General features: G+C 53.2%; 1 protein-coding gene across 9 annotated transcripts in view; it reads right to left on the reverse strand.

Moving 5' to 3' along the window:
- Nucleotides 1–19,964, reverse strand: part of ABCC3 (ATP binding cassette subfamily C member 3) — a 42,794-nt gene that overhangs the window by 8,911 nt on the left and 13,919 nt on the right. For 4 of the 9 annotated variants that reach the window (XM_082372546.1, XM_082372544.1, XM_082372548.1 and 1 more), the window contains 20 exons: nt 19,215–19,346; nt 17,807–17,998; nt 14,543–14,720; nt 14,285–14,446; nt 13,295–13,387; nt 11,872–12,075; nt 11,621–11,767; nt 11,117–11,204; nt 10,681–10,747; nt 10,324–10,450; nt 10,066–10,242; nt 6,078–6,245; nt 5,554–5,746; nt 4,479–4,593; nt 4,144–4,291; nt 3,838–4,045; nt 3,234–3,544; nt 1,957–2,156; nt 1,675–1,801; nt 527–628 (listed from right to left, as the gene is read on the reverse strand). In XM_082372546.1, coding sequence (XP_082228672.1) covers nt 527–628; nt 1,675–1,801; nt 1,957–2,156; nt 3,234–3,544; nt 3,838–4,045; nt 4,144–4,291; nt 4,479–4,593; nt 5,554–5,746; nt 6,078–6,245; nt 10,066–10,242; nt 10,324–10,450; nt 10,681–10,747; nt 11,117–11,204; nt 11,621–11,767; nt 11,872–12,075; nt 13,295–13,387; nt 14,285–14,446; nt 14,543–14,720; nt 17,807–17,998; nt 19,215–19,346 — 3,139 coding nt within the window. Of the gene's footprint in view, nt 1–526; nt 629–1,674; nt 1,802–1,956; nt 2,157–3,233; nt 3,545–3,837; nt 4,046–4,143; nt 4,292–4,478; nt 4,594–5,553; nt 5,747–6,077; nt 6,246–10,065; nt 10,243–10,323; nt 10,451–10,680; nt 10,748–11,116; nt 11,205–11,620; nt 11,768–11,871; nt 12,076–13,294; nt 13,388–14,284; nt 14,447–14,542; nt 14,721–17,806; nt 17,999–19,214; nt 19,347–19,964 lie in introns of those variants that run through there. The other 5 variants (XM_082372545.1, XR_014238532.1, XR_014238531.1 and 2 more) reach the window with 5 other exon arrangements.

The raw sequence follows: 19,964 nt of genomic DNA on the forward strand, positions 1-19,964 counted from the left end.
ACACATGCTTCTTGGAGAAGCAAAACAGGAACACCCAGCCGTGGTGTGTGGTTATAAACTTGAAGTAAAATCAATGATTTTCTCCAGCAACGTTTTAGCAGCTGAGCACCGGCATGTTTTAGAAGGTAGACAGATGGGCTCGTCTGGGGTGAGGATGACTGAGAGAGAGAAGGGCAAGGGACTTGAGAGCACTGGCACTGGTGGAGCATAGGATCCAGGCTGGATGAGCTCATGGACAGAGGGACAGAGGCAGGGCACGGGACTGAGGGGTCCCAGGGAGGACAAGGTACTGTGACCAAGGAGGGCTTGGAACAACGGGAGCTGTCCTCTCCCACTACATCAGGAACTGCTTGAGGGCAGACCTTGTCTTGCTCTACACCTCCTCACATAGACCTCTGGTTGACACTCAAGAAGGGTTGAATGAATGAATGAATGAATGAAGAGCCACCTGAACAACTGGCCTGGGGGTGTAGGGATGGTGGGTCACCAAGCACCCCTCCCTGCCCCAGGCTCATCCCGTACCCACCTCAGTCTCCGTCTTGGAGTACTCTTTGACTCTCTCCACGGCCACAATATTAGACTCCAAGTCTGATATCGTTCGTATCATCCAGTTCAGAGCCAACGTCACCTAGCCAAAGGGACTGGGTCATAAGCGGGGCAATCTCTCTTCCCCCTGAAATGGCTTTGGGAGGAGTTCAGACTCCTTGACTATGCTCCTATCCTATCCCAGCTATGACCCAGGGGGGCCTGGGCAAACCCATAGATGTGCCACCTGGGGCTCAAATCACAACTGTACCTCAGGCAGTGACAATGCAGACTTAACAAAAGGCCACCCAGCCCAGTGTTTCCTAAACTTTAATATGCACAAGAAAGATTTCCCAGGGAATCTTGATAAAATGTAGCTTCTAATTCAGTAGGTGTGTGGTGGGACGCGAGATTCTACATGGCTAAGAAGCTCACAGATGAGGTTGATGCAGCTGGTCCTTGGACCACACTTTGTGGATCAAGGAGTCTTGATAGACAATGCTGAAGCCAGAGCCCCAGGTCTATTGTATCAGAATCTACAGTTTAAGATCCCCAGGTGATTCATATGCACATTAAAGTTTGAGAAGACTGACCTGTCTGGATTGTCCTTTGTTTACAAAACATTCAAGACTTGAGTCACCTGAGGCGTTGCAAATGTGATCTGCTTCACAAAAATTCCACCTGCAGTTATTTAACGCTTTGACAATATAGGCTGATATCAGGGTGACCTTCCCAGGCTCCAGTTACCTGCTCCGTGTACTTTCCCTGCAGGCTTGTGACATGAGGTGTATTCCAGCTCTCCACGTCCCTGCCCCCGGACCCCTGTCAGGGTTGACCTCTAGATCTTGCGCAGGCAGGGCAAATTCTATTTGTCTCTTGGGGCCAAGCTCCAAGATAATTTCTCCAACACTCCAGGGTAGAGACCTCCTCTGGGCTCCTTCCTCCACTAAGGTCTGTGCACCCCACAGTACCATCCCCTGCTGGTGGGAGTGACTCTCCACACTTGACTGGGAGCTCACAGTCCCAGGGAGCAGAACCTGTGGCTGGACTCCATCTGGGGCAGAGCGAGGTGCCCAGGAGATGCTTGTGAAACCTGTGTGGCCTCTGCCCCAGTGGCGGCCCTGACCCAGGACCCAGATCTCTGCGTACCTGTAGGGCATAGGACACAGACAGGCCCACCAGCCCTGGGCTCAGGCTGCTTCTCCCAATCACAGCAAAGAGTGCAGTGAAGAGCACAACACAGTTGCCCACGAACTCCACTCGGACCCCCAGCCACCTGTGGGGATTAGGCAAGGAGGAAACGGGGCAGATGCAAGAAGGGGGCTGTTCAGAGGGAAGGAGGGGCTTGGACCCAGAACACCAGGGTCTCTCCCGCAGAGACACTGGTGGAAACTCATGGGAGGAGCAGGGGCTGAGGGAGCAGCTTCTGACCTGTTGGAGGCGATGTAGGGGTAGCAGCTCCTCTGGTTGGTGTCCACCTTAGCATCACTGATGGCCTCGAAGTCCTGGCTGCGGCCATAGGCCCGGATGACGCTGGAGCCGGTCACCGTCTCCAAAAAGTGGGAGTAGATGGGTGAGCGGCTGACAGATTCCAGCCGCTTCAGTTGCCGTGACGTAGCCACATAGAGGCGCTGACAGGGGATGGAGAAAGAGCTTGGAGTCAGGACCGTGGGGCCCCAACTCAGTCCAGCACGCCCTCTGGACCCATGTGAGCCGCCTCCCCGTCAGTCCCACTGCCCCATGAGACCTTGCTCCCTTCCTCCCGCCCCGCCCAGAAGAACCCAAGACTTGGGGGCCTGATATGGCTCCACGAACCCATCCCACCCTTCCCCTCTGGTCAGCTCTGCTCACTCTTCCAGGCCACTGTGTCCACGAAGCCTTTCCCGATTGCCTCTCAGCTCCTGACCCCCTCACCTCTGCGGGGGCCTAGATTATTGCACTGACTCTGCTTTGCCTCCTGTGACTATGCCTGTCTCCACTTAGGGGCCCTAGCAGTGTGTTCACACAATCAAAATTTTGCAAAATTTGCAAAAATAAGATAATTTTGTATTCTTTTTCTTAAAGAGCCTCTCCCCACCCCACCCCCCAGTTGTTTAAACTTCAGCCCCACAAAAACACAGTTCTGCCTCCACCTTCCATCTTCTACCCTGTGGGCCCCAAGATGGCCAGGGCCATGTAGGATTTGCATCTGAGAGTCCCCCAAACCAGCACAGAGCACAGTCTTCACACACAGGCCTGAGCTTCTGGCCACTTGTGGATTACCTTCATTGACTGATTAATTAATGGCAGGATAGGGGCTCAGCAACACAAATGCCTTTTATAGGTAGCTGTATCTGAATGTTATCAACTCGTCCACGTTAAAAACATGTATGTAAGTTTAGATAGATCTAAAAAGAAGGGAAGGATAATGTGTCTCAAACCGTTGACAATATTTTATTAAAAGATAGCCAGCAGGAAGGAGTTCCAGGGCCAGTCACAATTTACAAGGATTTCATTTTATCCTATCAACAACTCTGTGAGGTAGGTTCTATGATTCTATTTTACAGGTGAGGAAAATGAGTTTCAAAGAGGTATTTACTGAACCAACTCCAGCTGTGAAGCTGCGGGGCCTGACCTCCCTACATCCCACCACTGGTGGCCCCCGGGAGAGCCCCGACCACACAACAGCCATGCTCACAAAAAGCCAAGCCCACCCACTCAGGGCACACCTGCACAAAGAGGTAGAGGACAGCCAAAGGCAGGATGACCACAGCGAAGAGTGGCGTGCTGGCCACAATGACCACGAGGGTGGAGATGGAGTTGTAGAAGGAATTCAGCAGCATGAGGATGGTGGGAGCCAGAACCTCATCGATGATGCAGATGTCCTTGGAGAAGCGGTTAAGGATGCGGCCTGAGGGCGTCGTATCGAAGAAGGACTGAGGCGAGCGCATCTTGTTGTGCAGCAGCGCCTGGTGAAGCAAGCGCGCAGCCTGGACACCTCCCACCGCCATCGTGACGGCTGACAGCATCACCAGGAGCCCTGGTGGAGGAGGAGAGGGGCGCTCGTTCACCTGGGCCAGGTGGCAGGCATGCAGGGGCGGGTTCCGAGATGGGGGAGAGCCTTGGTGAACTAGGCAGGCTCAGAGGCAGGGCATGGCTAGGATGAGCTAGACAGGGCCAGCGGCAGGTAGACTGCTAGGGTGGGTTAGGGAGTCCCTGGGGCTGCGACAGTGGAGAAAGATTCAGAGGCGAGGGCATGGTTTGGGGGACCCAGCAGCCCAGAGATGAGGAAGGGGCCACTGTAGCCCCTTCTAGGTATCTCTGCAGGCTCACCTTGCAGAATTCCCAAGGCAGCGTAGACGCCCAGCCTCTGGGAGGTGTTGTTCTGCTGGCCGTTCACCACAGCCTCACCGGTCCAGGCACTGAGCCAAACGTTGGCCCCAATGGCAGCCGCACTTTGACCCCCGTGCAGCAGACAGATGACGAGCGTGGCACAGAGCCCCACGGCCCTGGCGTAATCCCAGAACACACTCAGCTTCACCTGCATGGCCACAGCGGTTGGACAGAGGACTCCGGTGAGCCCCGGGACTGCTAGGGGCCTGCCCACCCCCTCCATCCCTCCCCGCCCACCCTACTCACAGTGCCCATCTCCACCTTCTCCTCCTGGGTCAGCACCTGGCTCGCCTTTGCCTCTGTTGCCTGCACTACCTTTTCTGCCGCACCCAGGCGCCTCCTGGACACAGGCCGACCCTGGCCCTCTCCTTCCAGGGACATGGCACTCAGCTGTCTGTGGAGGCAACTGGTCAGGCCCAGGGAGGAGGCCTCCAGCACAGCCACAGACAGAGCCCCAGAGGAGGTTCAGGCTGCAGCCGGAGGCCCGGGGTGCATCAGGGAGAATGCCCACCTGCGCCCCCCATCAGGGCTTGGGAGCCCTGGTACCGTCTCCCGGGGGCTGAGAGCTCGCAGGTGCTCACCTCATAAACTGCTTCTGGACCTCGTATGTCACTGGCTCATTATCCGTCAGGTCTGTGTGATTGCTGAGCGTGTCCTCAATCAGCAGCACCTCCTCATCCTCTCTGTCCTCCAAGGCTGCAGCGGGGAGGCAGAAAGGAGAGTTTGGCTAGCTCACCCCGCAAGCCCCTGCTATCCCCCGCCCCACTCCAATGACGAGGCCTGAATGGACAAGCGAGAGGCAAGGGGAGAGGGACTGAGAGGGCAGCAAGAACAACAAGAAAAATAAATGACGAATTTCGTGTTGGAAAGAAAAAGGGTGGCAAGAAAGACTTAGGTTAGACGGGAAGAAAAGCTTCCCATCAGGGACTACGTAGAAGGGGATTCAAATATAAGGGTCAGGAGCTTGGGCTCTAGAGTCAGACTGGCTGAGCTAAAATCCCACTTCCTCACCGCATGAGTTTAGGCAGGCATGTAAAATGGGGATAATAATAGTACCTACTTCATTGTGTCATTGTGAGGATTAAAGGAAAGAATGTGTGTCAAGAGCTTGCAAGGGGCATAGCCCTTAGTAAATGCTCGAGACATGTTAGCTGCATATACGGAAGGAGGCGAGAAAGCCCAGGAGAAGGTCTGGGAGCCAGCTGGGAGCCTGGGGTTGGGGAGCCAGGACTGGACAACAAGGGGGTCTCAATATGCTCCATGAAGACAGGGATTTTTCTGTTTGTTCACTGCTGTCTCAGCGTCTGGAATAGTGCCTGGACATAGTAATTGCTCCATAAATATTTGTTAATAAATAAATGACTTTTCCAAGCATTTGCATATTTACTAAACAATTCATCTGTGAAACAGTTTTGCCGTACAAGCTGGGCCTGGGCCCTTAGGCCCTTTTGACACATGAAGGAAGATGAGGAGGAAGGACTTGAATCCATCCAGTTCACTTTCCCTGTTGGTGGTGTCTGGCATCACGCAGATGGTCCAAGTTCCCCAGAACCTCCCTTGTACAACACTGGGCCTGTCCACAGACACTCAGAGGCTCCAGGACAGGGGAGAAGCTGGGAGGGCAGGGAAATACGGAGGGCCAAGAATGGCAGATACCGGTCCTGCTGTCGGCCTCCTGGTGCTCCTTGCCCTCACCAGGTGCATAGTTGCGGAGAAAGTTGGCAAAGGAGCCGTTGCGCTGCAGCAGGGCTGCGTAAGTGCCAATCTCAGACACCTGCCCGTCAGCTAGCACTATGACAAAGTCCGTCTGGGGCAGGAAGCTGATGCCGTGCGTCACTAGCACCCGTGTCTGGGGAGAAGGCAGCAGGCTATCACTCCCACTGCCCTCAGCACACACCCCTGGCACAGCGCGGGGCCACGGAGTGAGTGTGAGGTGCCTGTGTGCCGGCAGCATGAGCAGACACATCAGGGGCTCACGCCGTGCTCAGCGCAGCTGGCTCAGTGCCTGAGGGGCACTGTCCCCCACCCCCGCCCCAGGTTTCCCCCACTGCCCAGCCCATGCTCCTGTTCCGCAGGCCCTCCATCCCTCCAGGTCTCACCCGAACCCCTTGGCCTCCCACCAGTCTTCTCCTGTGGCCCTAGACCTCACCTTAGCCCCCTTAGCCTCTGGGAGGCCTCACCTTTCCTGCCAGCACACCTTCTGGCCCAATGACTTGGTCAAAGATATGCTTGGCCACGTGGGAGTCCACGGCTGACAATGGGTCATCCAGCAAAAAAATGTCAGCATCACTGTAAACAGCTCGGGCCAGACTGACCCGTTGACGCTGGCCCCCAGACAGGTTAATGCCCTGGATGGGTTGGAGGAGGGAAGTGAGAGGTGTATATTGGGTAGAAGGGAGTCAGGCCATCACAAGGGGGACAGGGCTGTGTCTGTCTGTTGTCATTCAAAAAGGCAGACCTCTAAATTCACATTTCATATGCCTGGTCCTGTACCTGGGAAGCTCTAAGGCCATGGAGGAAGGGGTGGTGGCTCTTAGAGTCCTCCCAGGGCAGGTAAGGACATCATTCTCCCGGCCCAGCTCGTTTCTCTGCCTTCCACCTTCATACTCTGGGAGGCTGGAAATCCCCAGGAGGTCCTTAATAGAACTTTTAGTCTCCCATCAACCATACGGTTCGCAGATGACTTTCATAACAATTATCCCATTTGGTCCTCTTGTCAGTCTTTCCAGGGAGGTATCATTAGCCCCACTTTCTAGATGAAGAAACTAGAGCTCAAGATGTTAATGACTTTGTCCAGGGTCCCAAACTATTAAGGGCAAAAGCAAGGATGGAAACCCAGCATCCACCCCAGAATTTATCAACCCTGAGATCATTCACGTACCAGAGGGGAGGTAAGTTCACTCCTTAAACCCATTATGCAGAAACGGAGGCACACAGCAGCAGGGCTGGGCCTAGAGGGCAGATCCCAGAGGTATAGCCTGCTTTCCTACCACCAGCTTTCCTCATTCCCTCTGGAACAGGCCCAGCTCTTTGGGGGGTACCCTGAGAAACTGACCCCTGGGGAGAACAAATGTGGGGTGGGAGCTGGAGCTGCTGAAAAGCAAGGGGTGGACATGGAAGCTGTAGTGACTGAGACGCGTGAACTTGCCTGCATTCAACCAACCAGCCTTTCTCCAGTGCTACTATGTTCTGGGCACTAAATCAGGCTTGTGTGTGCGAGGTCAGTGTGGGTCCAGGAGAGATGGGAAGGAGGAGTTGTATCGTAGATCAGGAGGTCTACTCTGGGTTCCTATAATCTTGGACTCCTACTTAAAAATTTCCCATCCCCACTGCCAGGCTCAGGCCCTCATTTCCCCAGGGCACCACGAGAGCCTCCTCACTGGTTCCTGTGCCTTTGGGCCCCTCCACACTGTAGCCAGGGCAGCTTTTCAAAACGCAATTCCTGTCCCTGCTTAAAACTCTTCACTGACAAGTTGAACGTCAAGATAAAAAATGATGGTAATGGATTATAACCCATTGAATCAAATAAGAATCCATGAGCCCACATTGATATAAAAAATTAATGAATAAGTAATAAGCCAACTAATAACTATAGAAGGAATGGAGTTATAAAATCAACATTTGGCCAACATCATAGTAAACACTGACTCAGGCAAAAATCATCAATGAAAGTTATAACACGAAATCATCAGTAAACGGTACCACCTCAATCAAGAGATCAAAGTTAACATTGTCAGTAACGCATGAACTGACACCATGTGCCTCCTGATATGATGCACCAAGAAGGACACAACGTTACTTCTTTGGTTTTTCCCCAAAAAAATATATTCCGGAGCTAATCGTGTTCAAATTGAGAAACATTCTGCAAAATAACTGGCCTGTACTCTTCAAAAGGGTTGATGTTCTAAAAGACAAAGACTGAGGAATTATCCAGATTGATTGAGAATAAAGAGATACGACAACTAAATGCAACTCATGATCCTGGATTGAACCCTAGACCAGGAAAGAAAATAGCTAAAAAAGACATTACTGGGACAAATGATGACATTTCAAATGTCAGACAGTGAATTAGATAATAATACTGTATTAATGATAAATTTCTTGATTTTGATAACTCAACTATAGTCATGTAAGAGGATGTCTTTGTTTTGAGACACTGAAATCTTTAGTATATAAAAAAAGAGGTGAAACTATAAAACTCAGAAGAAAACACAAGGGAAAATTTTCATGACATTGGACTTGGCAATGATTTTTTTGGATTTTGTATAGGACACCAAAAGCACAAGCGACAAAAGTAAAAATAGAAAAATTGGATCACATTAAAATTGAAAACTTCTGTGCATCAAAGGACACAATCAGCAGAGTGAAAAGGCAACCTTCAGAATAGGAGAAAATATTTGCAACTCATATATCTGATAGGGGGTTAATATCTAGTATGTATAAAGAACTCCTACAACTCAACAACAAAAAACCAAACAACTTGAATAAAATGTGGGCAAAGGACTTGAACAGACATTTCTCCAGAGAAGATATACAAACTACCAACAGACACATGAAAAGATGCTCAACATTACTAATCACTGGGAAATGCAAATCAAAACCTAAATGAGATACCACCTCACATCCATTAGGATGACTACTACCAAAAAACAAAAACAAAAAACCAAACAACCGCCCCAGAAAACAAGTGTTGTCCAGAATGTGTAGAAGTTGGAGACCTTGTGTACTGTTGGTGGGAATGTAAAATGGTGCAGCCGTTATGGAAAACAGTATGGCAGTCCCTCAAAAAATAAAAAAAATAGAATTATGATTTAGCAATTCCACTTCTGGGTATGTACTAAAAAGAATTGAAAGTAGGGTCTTGAAAAGATCTTTGCACACCCATGTTCATAACAGCATTAGTCACAATAGCTAAAAGGTGGAAGCAACCCAAGTGTCCATTGATGGGTGAATGGATAAGTAAAAGTTGCTGTTTAATGGGTACAGAGTTTTAGTTTTGCAAGATAAAAAGAGTTCTGGAGATTGGCTGTACAACAATGTGAATGTACTTAACACTACTGACCTATATAAGTAAAAGGATTTCTAAAAGGATTTCTAAGTTAAAGATTTATGTTATGTATATTTTGTGACTGTTAAAAATTAACAAATTAATTAAAAAATAAAAACTTTTACTGATGTCCCATGGTTTTTAGGGTAAAGGCCAAAACCTTAATCAAAGTCTTCAAGGCTCTACCTTACCCTGTTTCTTCCACACCCCTTCTAACCTCCAGTCACACCAAATTGCACAGAAATGCCAGTCCACCCACCGTCCCTTGGCTCACACCTTCAAAGGCTTTCCGTCACTTGGTAAAAGCCACAGTTCTTACAGTGGTCTCCAAGGCCCAATGTGACCTGGTTGCCTGGACACCTCACTGACTGCATCTCCTCCTCCTCATCCCTGCTCCTTCCACTCCATCCACATTGTTCTTCTTGCTGGTCCTTAAATGCCCCAATCACACTCCTGCCTCAGGGCCTTTGCACTTACTGCTCTCTCTGCCTCAAATGTCCCAGACAGGGCTTCATGTTCAAAGATACGGACCACTCCCTCACTTTGGTCAAGTCTCCGATTCTCAGTGAGGTTTTCCCAAAGCACACTAACAATACAACCCTGCACATATTCCTATATCCCTTCCCTGTTTCATTCTTTCCCCTTAGCATTTATCTAATATTATATGTTTACTGATTTATCTTGCTATCATCTCTTTCCCCCAGTAGAATGTAAGCTATATGAAGGCAGAGATTTTAGTCTGGTGTATTTACTACTGCATAATATTGCCTGGCATATAGTAGGTATGTAATAAAATCTGATGAATGATGAGAGCTTCTTCCTTAGCTATTAAGATTCAGCTCAAAAGTGATGCTTTTCCTTATGCAGACTACCCCCGTTACTGCCTTCCAGTACCCTGCACAGGCCTTCAGCCTGGCCCCCAGGACATTCTGCAGCCCCTACCTGTTTACAGGTCAGTTTCCCCCAGTAATAGCTCTGTTTCACCAGTGCCTAGCACACAGCTAGGCATGATACTACATGAATGTGTGAATGAATGAATGAATGCATATCTGGACCTGGGCTGGATTGAGGTGGGCAGCTGTATGTGCTAGCTCCCCAGAGGATGAAAGAGGAGGCTGTACCTTCTCTCCGATCTCTGTCTTGCCCCCACCAGGCAGCACCTCCAGGTCAGCTAGCAGGGCACAGGCCTCCAGAGCCTGTCGGTACCGCTTGGGGTCCAGGGCTTGGCCAAACAGCACGTTTTCCTGAAGAGTGCAGTTCTGGATCCACGCCTGCTGGGGCACGTAGGCCACGGAGCCCTGGCCAAAGGGGAAGGTTACCTCGGGGTTTGCCCAAGGCCTGGCCAAGCTTCCCTTCCCAGGAGTCCCTGCCTCTCTCACCTTCATATACACCTTGCCTTCCAGCTTCTCCATCTCTCCCAGCAGGGCAGACAACAGGGAGGACTTCCCACAACCCACAGGCCCCACCACAGCCACGAGTGCCCCTTTTGGCACCTGGATATCTAGGCTGGGGGCAAGAAGACAAGTAGCCCAGTCAGAGGAGGAATCAGGGTTTTGGTCCCCCACCTCCCACCTGGAGACCCAAGCCCTCCTCCCTTTCAGACACCACCCTGGCAAGCTGAGGCTCTTCCTGCTTCTCAGGCCAAAGACTGAAGCGTGAGAGTGGGGTTGGGTTCCACTATTGATCTGACCTTTGGCTCACTTTAGGCAGCTGAGAAGGGAAGGGGAAGCTGGTACCTGTGCAGGGTGGGTGGTAGGTTCTGGGACCAGGTGAAGGTGCCATTGTGTATGGTGACAGTATAGCCTGGGAGGACAGAGGTGTACAGCGTCAGGGGGCCCAGGGCAAGGGGAGGAGGATCCCTGGGTGGGGAGGGGTGTGGGAAGCCCTAGCGGGAGGGCAGGGAATCTTGTGGGGGGGGAGGGAGAGGAGACAGGAAGTCCTGGGGAGGAGCAGGGGGAGCCCTAGGGAAGGAAGGTGGTGGGGGAGGCCTGGAGAGGATGACGAGAGGAAAGTAAAGAGCCAGAAGAGGAAGAAGGCGGGCACAGAGTGAGAGCACATACGAAAAGAGGATGAAGAAAAGGGGGTCACAAGAGAGAAGTTAAAAGCTTGGAACAGAGAATTTTCTGGAGCAGTGGCTGGGGCAAGGGCAGCCCAGGTAGAGGCTGTCTGGACCTGGGGTGATGGTCTTTCTTTCCACACACTGGGAGTCAAGTTCATCTTGGCTCAGGAAATGCTGGATCCGTTTCAGAGACACACTGGTCTGCATGTAGAAGGGTGCGGGTCAGCCCTGGAAGCTGTGCTTTTCCTGTACCATCTCCTCTTACCCTTGCTGGCCCCCAACTTCCTGGGTGAGGCTGGGCCCCCTGAGGGTCCAGAGGCTGGTGCTAGGGCCCCTCCCATGACTGAGTCTTGGCTGGCTCCCACGGCCAAAGACAGGGTCCAGGTTGGTAAGAGGAGGCTGTCTCCAGAACTTGGGTTTCCAAGGACCTTACCTGACTTCCACTGACTCCAAATGGCCCCTGACTCTAATGACCTCATTCAACTTGGAACAATTCTTCATAATGCCAAATGGCCCTCCCCCGATTCCAGTAACTCTCCCTGATTACCCCCTGACCCTGAGTGACCCCATCTACCTGCCCGAACTCCAGCAGAACCCCCGGCCCTATCCAGCATTACCTGGGCCAGGTTGCTGATTAACTGGGGCAGCATGTTGAGGGGAATTTTTAAGATGTTGAACAGGGACACGGACACAAAGGCCTTCTCAGCATCCAGCACGTTGTTCTTATCCACGGACACGTACATCCCGAGGGTGGTCAGGGTCACCTGGGCAGTGGTGGGGATGGGTGTCAGGGTGGCGTCTGCAGGGTCCAGAGGCCCAGGCTGGCCAGGCAGGAGGCGGGACGCCAGCCCAGGCAGGGGAGCCTCACCAGGAAGGGGGTGCAGATCCAGATGAACGTGGACGTGGCATGGAGGTAGGCAGCCTGGCGCATCAGCCGGAGCTCATCCTGCCGGATGTCCTCCACCTGCTTCAAGAAGCTGGGCTCCCAGGCATACAGCTTCAGCACCTTGATGCCACCCAGGATCTCGCTCATCAGCTTGATGCGTGAGTCCTTGAATTTCATTTGCTCTACCTATGGAGAGTGTGGAAAGTGCGCACCCCGAGCCCCTCCCCAGACCTCTACCCACAGGGGCTCACACCTTCCCTGCACTCACACACGTGGCAGCCGGACTGCTCACCGCTCCTCCCTGCCAGCCTGTGCTGCACCCCAGCCTGGAATGCCCGGTCCGACCTACTCTCTTCTCTGCTGCACAAAATCCAGCTCCAACCTCAGTGCCCCATAACTGACCCTCGCAGGCAGCATCCTCTGCCCCTTCTCTGGGTTTCTAAGGCACGTTCTCATAGGGGACCCTGTGCACGTATGTTGCCTCAACTCGATGTGAGCCTGAGGGAATAGATCCCTTATTCCTCTTTGTTCCCCAGTCCCTAACCCAGGGTGCAGCATGCCAAATCAATCTATTCATTCACCCCAATTTATTGAGTGCCTATTATGTGCCAGGCCATGTGCTAGATGTGGATCAGATAATGATGAACAACTCAAGGCCCTGGCCATCATGAAGCTGACAGTCTGATAGGCGAGGCAGACAGGAAGCAAACAACCACCTGAATAAATGCTTAATAAATTGTTACACATACTCCGATGGGAGTTACAGGATTCTGGGAGAGAATAATGGGGTAGGGACTGGGAAATCAGAGTTTATGCTGGGAGGTGAAGGAAGGGAGGGAACTGGGCAAGGAAGGAAGGGTGAAGCACACTCCAGGGAACAGTATGCATGGTAGCCCAGAGGTATTCAGAGCTTGTTGATTTGGAGAAAAGAAAGGCCATACTGGCTGAAACTTGGCCATATCCCAGGGAGTGAGGGCTTGAAAGGTGAGCAGGGGCCTGGTGGGTGGTGGTAGGGAATTTGTCATTTATTCTATGTACAGTGGGAAGCTAGGGAAGACATCAATAAATGTTTGCAAATAAAGGACTGAATGACTGGCTGTTTACACTCATTACAGGGTGGTGGAGAAACTCTCATTAGACCAGAAGAGGCAAGTTTGAATCCCAGCTCTGCCTGATTCTAGATTGCTATCATCTCTCTGGGCCTTGGTTCCTCAGCTGCAAAATGAGAATGTTTCTAAAACCCTCTCGGGGTTGGGGGCTAGAGTAAGCTAAGGTTTGTGAAAGTGGCTTGGAGCCATCCGTACTCAGTGAGCGAGGTAGTTGGTAAGGCCCAGGTTAGTGACTGCCCTCCGCCAGGTACCTGGCCAAGGCCCCAGGCAGGAGCAGCGCAGTTGCTGGCACCCACCTGGAACGCACGCATTTTCACAGCCACGGCTCCATTGAGCGGGATCAGCAAGACCATGAGAGCGACTCCAGCCAGGACAGAGGGACCCAGGTTCTGAGGAGGCACAATAGATACACTAGACAGACAGACAGAGTATATAGACAGAACCCAGCAGACAGAGGCCTATTGACCTGAAATGCAGGGACGGGCAAGAAGCAAAAGATAGTGGTCAGCCAAACAGATGGATGGCAAAAAGCAGACATACAGATAAAGCCGAAATGACGAAAACATTTGCAAAAACAGCCAGCCATCAGATAATGACAAGAGATAGGGACAAACAGGCAGACATAGAAGGGTGTCCAGACACACAGGAAGGCAAATACAGATAGGCAATGACAGTCAGAGTCACACCCACCTTGCCTCCAAGCCCCTCTTCCCTCCCCTGGGTTCTGTGAGAAGGATTATCACACAGGCTAGAAAGATTTGATTGCAGACACCAGCATCCTCACAGTCCTGTCCCCCACCCCTCTGCTGACCCAGAATAACCCTCTCTTGTCCCATCTGAAGGAAGGAGAAGGTCAGAGGAAGGGGGCAGAGATCAGGGTTCAAGAGTCACCTGCCAGGGCTTCCCTGGTGGCGCAGTGGTTAGGAATCCGCCTGCCAATGCAGGGGACACGGGTTCGAGCCCTGGTCCAGGAAGATTCCCACATGCCACGGAGCAACTAAGCTCATGAGCCACAACTACTAAGCCTGCACTCTAGAGCCTGAAAGCCACAACTACTGAGTCCGTGAGCCACAACTACTGAAGCCCGTGCGCCTAGAGCACGTGCACCTAGAGCCCGTGCTCCGCAACAAGAGAAGCCACCGCAATGAGAAGCCCGCGCACCGCAAGGAAGAGTAGCTCCCGCTCGCTGCAACTAGAGAAAGCCCGCGCGCAGCAACGAAGACCAAACAGAGCCAAATAGATAAATAAATAAATATATTAAAAAAAAAAAAAAAAAGAAGAGTCACCTGCCAGAGGAAGTACACTGCCAGGATGATCTGCAGGGGTGCTGACCACAGCAGGTTGATGAAGGGGACAACATCCATGAAGCGCTGGGCGTCCACTGACATGAGGTTAACAATTTCTCCCACAGTGGACTCACGTTTGACTGAATTGGTGATGACCAGAGCCTGCAGGTGGACAGCAGGGTGATGGACTGGGCCCGCGAGTCTCTCCAAAGCTCCCCAGGGGCCTCCCCAGCCCCCCAATGCCCTGCTCCAGCTGACCTTCCTATAGATGACACCTATGATGCCCGTGCGAAACCTCAACCCCATCACAAAGATGCAGTGGTAATACTGGTGTAAGATCAGAGTCTGCATCACGGAGCACACGAACATCAGCCCGGCCACCAGAAAGCCCCACCAGGTGGGGGCCGTGGGGTTTGAAATAAATCTGATCAGGACGCTGCAAGGTGAGGAGAGAGGCATGAGGGTGGGCTGGGCTCCCCCAGTCTGCTCCCTCTACTGCGGCCCTCCCCTTTCCCCTCAGCCTCCACTCTGCCCTGCCTCTGAAACCTCTCAGGTGGAGGCTGCTGGCCCTCCACACCCCCACCCAGACCAGGGGGACTTGGCGCAGAGCTGCCTCAAGCCCTCCATCCTTACTCCTTTCTGCCTGCACCTCCTTTCCTACCTACCATGGCCCCCCACCACCCACCCCTTTATCACCCTCTGGCCACCTGCCTCACCGGCCTGCCTTTCTTGCCTCCTTGGGCCATGTGGCAGGAAGCAGTGCAACATGTCCATTGATTAGACTTTCCTGCACCTTCTTCTGGGCTGCCGAGGGCTCTGAAGTCCACTGCCTGACCACACAGACTCTCGCCCCTCAAATCCATCTTCTTCAATATCAGTGGTCTCCAACGCTGCCCAGTGACCTTCTCCGGGGCCCTAATCTACTTCCTCTCCCGCAGTCCTTTTCACCTCTTATCCTCTTACCTGTCCTCACTCCCCACCTCTCTCAGCAGCTGCCCACTTAAATCTTCCCATCGAGAACTCCCTGCCAACTGCAAACTTCCCTGCAAACACTTGCTCTCTTCCTTTTGTCCTGCCTCAGGACAGGAGGCGCCCTTTCAACTTTCCACGCCGGGTCCTGCCTCCCAAGCCCTGGATCCCACCTGCCTCCTCAGGAACACGTTTCGTCGTTGGCCCCCTTTCTCCCGGTCTTCAGTATCCTCCTCTCCACTGGCAGCTCTGTGCCTTGGCCGACTGACATGACCAAGTCTCTTCCATGTTAGGACAAACCTCCCCTTGACCCCATGGAGCAACCTCCATAGTCATGGCCAGGCTTCTTCTGCTGTGGGTTGGGTGTAACTCCCCAAAAGACATTTCAAGTCATAACCCCTGGTACCTGTGAACGTGACCTTATTTGGAAACAGGGTCTTTGCAGACATAATCAAGTTAAGATAAGGTCATATTGGAGTAGGGTGGCCCATAATCCAGTGACTGGAGTCTTTATAAGAGAAAAGAGAGGGAGATTTGCACACAGAGACACAGATGCAGACAGACAGACAGACACACACACAGGAGGATGCCATGCAAAGATGGAGGCAGAGATTGGAGGGATGAGGCTCCAAGCCTAGGAATGCCAAGGACTGCCAGCACACCGGAACCTGGGAGGCGTGGAACAGATTCTCACTCAGAGCCTCTAGAAGGAACCTACCCACCGACACTTTGATTTCAGACCTCTGGCTTCCAGAACTGTGAAAGAATACATTTCTGTTTTCAGCCACCCAGTCTATGGTACTCTGTTACCCTAGAAAACTAAAAACCTTTATAGGAAGTTTCTAGACCTCCACTGGCCCCGTCTCCACTGCAGAAACCCTGTTCTCAGGCCCTTCCCCTGTGTCGCAGCCTCTGTTCTTGGCAAAGTCACCAACAAACTCCACGTTGCCTTCCTCAGGCTCTATTTTACTGGTCAGCTTGCTTCACTGGAGGCCACGCCTTCCCCCAGAAGGGTTCTCTGTGCCCTGCTCCACAGCCTGGGTTCTTTTCCCAACTTCGTCCCCTCCACGCTAGTCTTCTGCTCACCCATACCTGTCAGAATGCCCTAGGGCTCCCTCTGGGGCCTCTGCACGGGCTCTCTGGGAGAGGTTAGCCACAGATATGGGACCCTGGGCTTCCACCCAATGGCTCTGCAAATGTGATCTCCAGCTAGCTGGGAATCTCCCCTTGGGGGCCACCAGCAACTCAGGCCCAAAATGGCCAAGATGCCCCTCACCACCTTGCCCAGGGCCCAGGTCTCTCTTCCTGCTGAGTTCACCATCTCAGCAAAAGATCCATCATCCTCCAGCTACCCAGGCCAGAACCCAGGTCACCTTTCCCCCCCACCCCTCCCCGGCACCAACACTCATTTCCAGAGAGTAGCTCCTGAATCCTGTCTCATTCCTGACCTGGACTTTCCTTGGACCTGGTTGGCCCACTTCCATGTGGCCACCCTGCCCTGCCTCCCCCACACTACTGGCAGGGGATCCTTCCAGAATGCAAACCAGACACCCCTCCCTGGCTTCAAATCTTTCAAGGATTTCCTTAGCTCTCCCTCTCTCCCTTTGTTGTTCTGCCCCTTCCTTTGGTCACCCCCCCTCTAGCATTCAGAAGTACCTGGAGTTCCTGAGTCATGCTGTTTCAGGCCTCTGTGACTCTGCACCTTCCCCTCCTTCCTCACCTAGTTAGCAAATTGCCTGTCCTTCCAAACTTGATAACCTCTCTGGCTGGCAAGTGTACCCTGCCCCTTCCCAGGCTGGCTTCCTTGCTCCTCTGGGGGTTTTTCAGACACCTAAGTACACCTCCGCCCACACTGTGCTCTAATAGCTTTACACTTTGGTTTCTCCCACAAGACCTTAAGACCATATCTGAGTTATCTTTGTATACCTAGTGTCTGGCACCATTCTGGGACCCTGGGGGCTCAAAATATGTTCACTGAATGAATGAATGCACAAATGCATGATTGGAGGGTCAAAGGATTGAGGGCTCAGCTGCTAGCTCCTTTCCATCCCCTCATTTGAGAGCTCTTTCTAGCCCAAGCCACTCACGTGATAGATGGCGGAGCCTATCATCTGGAAAGAGCACCGTAGATGGAGTTCAGAGCCCTGGACTCAAATCCATCTTTACCAGCTGTGTACCCTTGGCCAAGTCACTTCACCTCTCTGAGTTCCTATTTCCTCATTTTTTGGATTGTTTTTCGTTTTTCTGCTTCCTTGTTTGTAAAACGGGAAAAGGGCACCTCTCTGTAGGATTGTCAGGAGGATTTAAAGAGAGAATGTATGTTAACGTATACATCAGGGTACCTGGCAGTTGTACTTGGTCCAGATAAGTTGGATGTGAATGGGGAAATGAGGTGCAGAGGCTCTGCCACTTGCCAAAGGTCACACAGAAAGTGGGGATAGCCCCTTCGGTTCCTGGTCTGGCGCTCTTTTCTCTACACATTGTCCCCGAGGCCGGCCAGCCAGCCAGCCTCTTTTCCCGGGAAGGGGTGCGTGGGAGGGAGCATGGACAGACCTCAGCAGCTGTGGGTTGATGAAGGACAGCAGGTCCTGGATCAGCTTGAAGCACATGCTGAGGAGGAAGCTGGAGCCAAAGGTGGCCATCAGGGCCCGCAGGAAGGGGGGCTCCCGGGCCTGCGGCCGGCCCCCCAGCAGCACCTCACCCTCACTGGACAGTCTCTTCCCAGAAGCCTCCGCAGCCTGGTGTCTGGTCCGGAGAGGAAGGAGCAGTGGGTAGGAATGGGCACATGGGCCCCGTGAAGCCAAGGGGCTGGCGAGGAGCAGGTAGGAGGGGGAGCTTCTTTCTTGGCTCTCAGAACTGGGAGGGGGAAGGACAGTGAGACTTTCCAGCTGAGAATCCCCAAGTGCCTTCAGGTGCTAGAGGATATATGAAGGGGTGCCTTAACTGCTCCTCAAGGACTATACACCCAGTAATTCCCAACCTGTGGCCCTCTCCATGCCTCCCCAGGGCTGGCTCCAGGGAGGACGCTGACAAGAAGGGAGACATGGGCAGGGCTGGCTAGTGGTCTAGTCACTGGCAAGCTGAGCAGGGAGGGAGTGGAGGTGGCATGGAGGGACAGAGAGGGGGTGCAGCAGGCAGACTGGGGGCCATTAGGTCTTCCAGAGGCTCCAAGCCATGAGCCCAAGACACTGCTGACCAAGTCCATGTCCCTGGTTCCTTCACAGCCAGTCGGCCATCAGAGGCTCAGACGGAACCAGCATGGGATTTCTGGGCCCCAGGTTGTCGGTGGAAGGGGTTTCGGTCCTGGGGGGACGGGGGGTGAAGAAGGAGGACTCAGAGCCTCAGCTTTCTCGGCTGGGTAATCGGTCAGAGACAGTCTGCCAGTGGGCAGGCCCTTAGCCAGAGGGTCATCTCTTCCAGCCCCTGCCTCCACGCAGGAAGCAGGATTGAGAGGGGGCGCTGGCCTCAACCTTCCTCCCCCGGCCCCTTCCCCTCCTGAGGGAAGTCCCTGGAATCTACCCTTCAAGTCAGGCAGGGCAGTGCAGTGGTGAGTGCTGTGGGCCCAGACGGCTGGGTGTGGATTCTGGCTTTGCCACCACCAACTAGGGGACCTTGGGTGCATCATCAAACCTCTGTGCCTCAGTGACCTCATCTGGAACACAAAGGCAATAGAATCTGCACAGTAGCTGTCGGAGATTAACCGAGTTAGTCTGCACGATAAGGACAATGCCTGGGACAGAGTAAGTGCTACGAAAGTGTCAGCCATTCTCCAGCATCAGTAGCGTTGGGAGAGGTGACCCAGGCCTGAGCTGCCCACCCCAGGACCACCTGCACCTGCTCTTCTCCCCACGCCCAGCCATGTGATCTCCTGGGTCTACCAGCCTCGCCTGCAGGAGACCTGGGCTGTATGGAGGGGTGGGGGTGGGGGGGGCACGGGGACGGGGGAGGAGGGGGGCCTCACCGCGCTGCCTGCTCTTGCTGCTTCTTCCTCTCCTGCAGCAGCCTCTGCACCACCACGTGGGAGCGGTCCTCCTTGTTCAGGCACCAGAGGTCCCACTCCTCCAAGGGCCGCCGGTAGCCGAGGATGGCCAACCTGGAGCGGACGGGCAGCACCACCCTGGGTCAGAGTTCAGCAGCCTGGGGACAAGGGTCTCCAGAGAGGAGGATGTCCCTAGGGAGCTGTGGCCAAGGAAAGTGTTCCTTTATTCCCACAGTGAGCAGGATGGGCGTCACTGCCTCCCACCCCAAGTTCCTACTTCCAGCCCTTTCTCACTCCTTCCCAGATGCCCCATTGACTCCTGGGCCCTGATGACAAAATCCATGCTGGCTGCGGCCCTGGGGGATGACAAGGCCTGCTGGATGAAGCCCCAGCCCGAGGACCCTCCTCAGTACAATATGGTTAATGAGCTGTCACCCAGGTCACAGACACAATCCTCCTGCTCTAGCTGCTCTGAGGGGTGCCCAAGGAAATGGCAGCTGCAAGCTTATCCCTGACCAAATAGCTGGGAACTAATTATGGTCTCCCTCTAGGACCCTAGGCCTGTCCCCAAGGCCTGCCAGACACAGGTCTGGCCTGTGCCCTGGGATCAGAACTGGGCCAGGACCGGCCTCTGTACTCAGCCCCCAGCCCAAACAGATAGGTTTCCCAACCCTCGCCTGCCCCATGCCCACTGGGGTTCACAGCTCCTCAGGCCCCTGAACTCCTGGCCTG

Source organism: Balaenoptera borealis (genome assembly GCF_965194805.1).
Source record: "Balaenoptera borealis genome assembly, chromosome: 20".
Taxonomy (NCBI): Eukaryota; Metazoa; Chordata; class Mammalia; order Artiodactyla; family Balaenopteridae; genus Balaenoptera; species Balaenoptera borealis.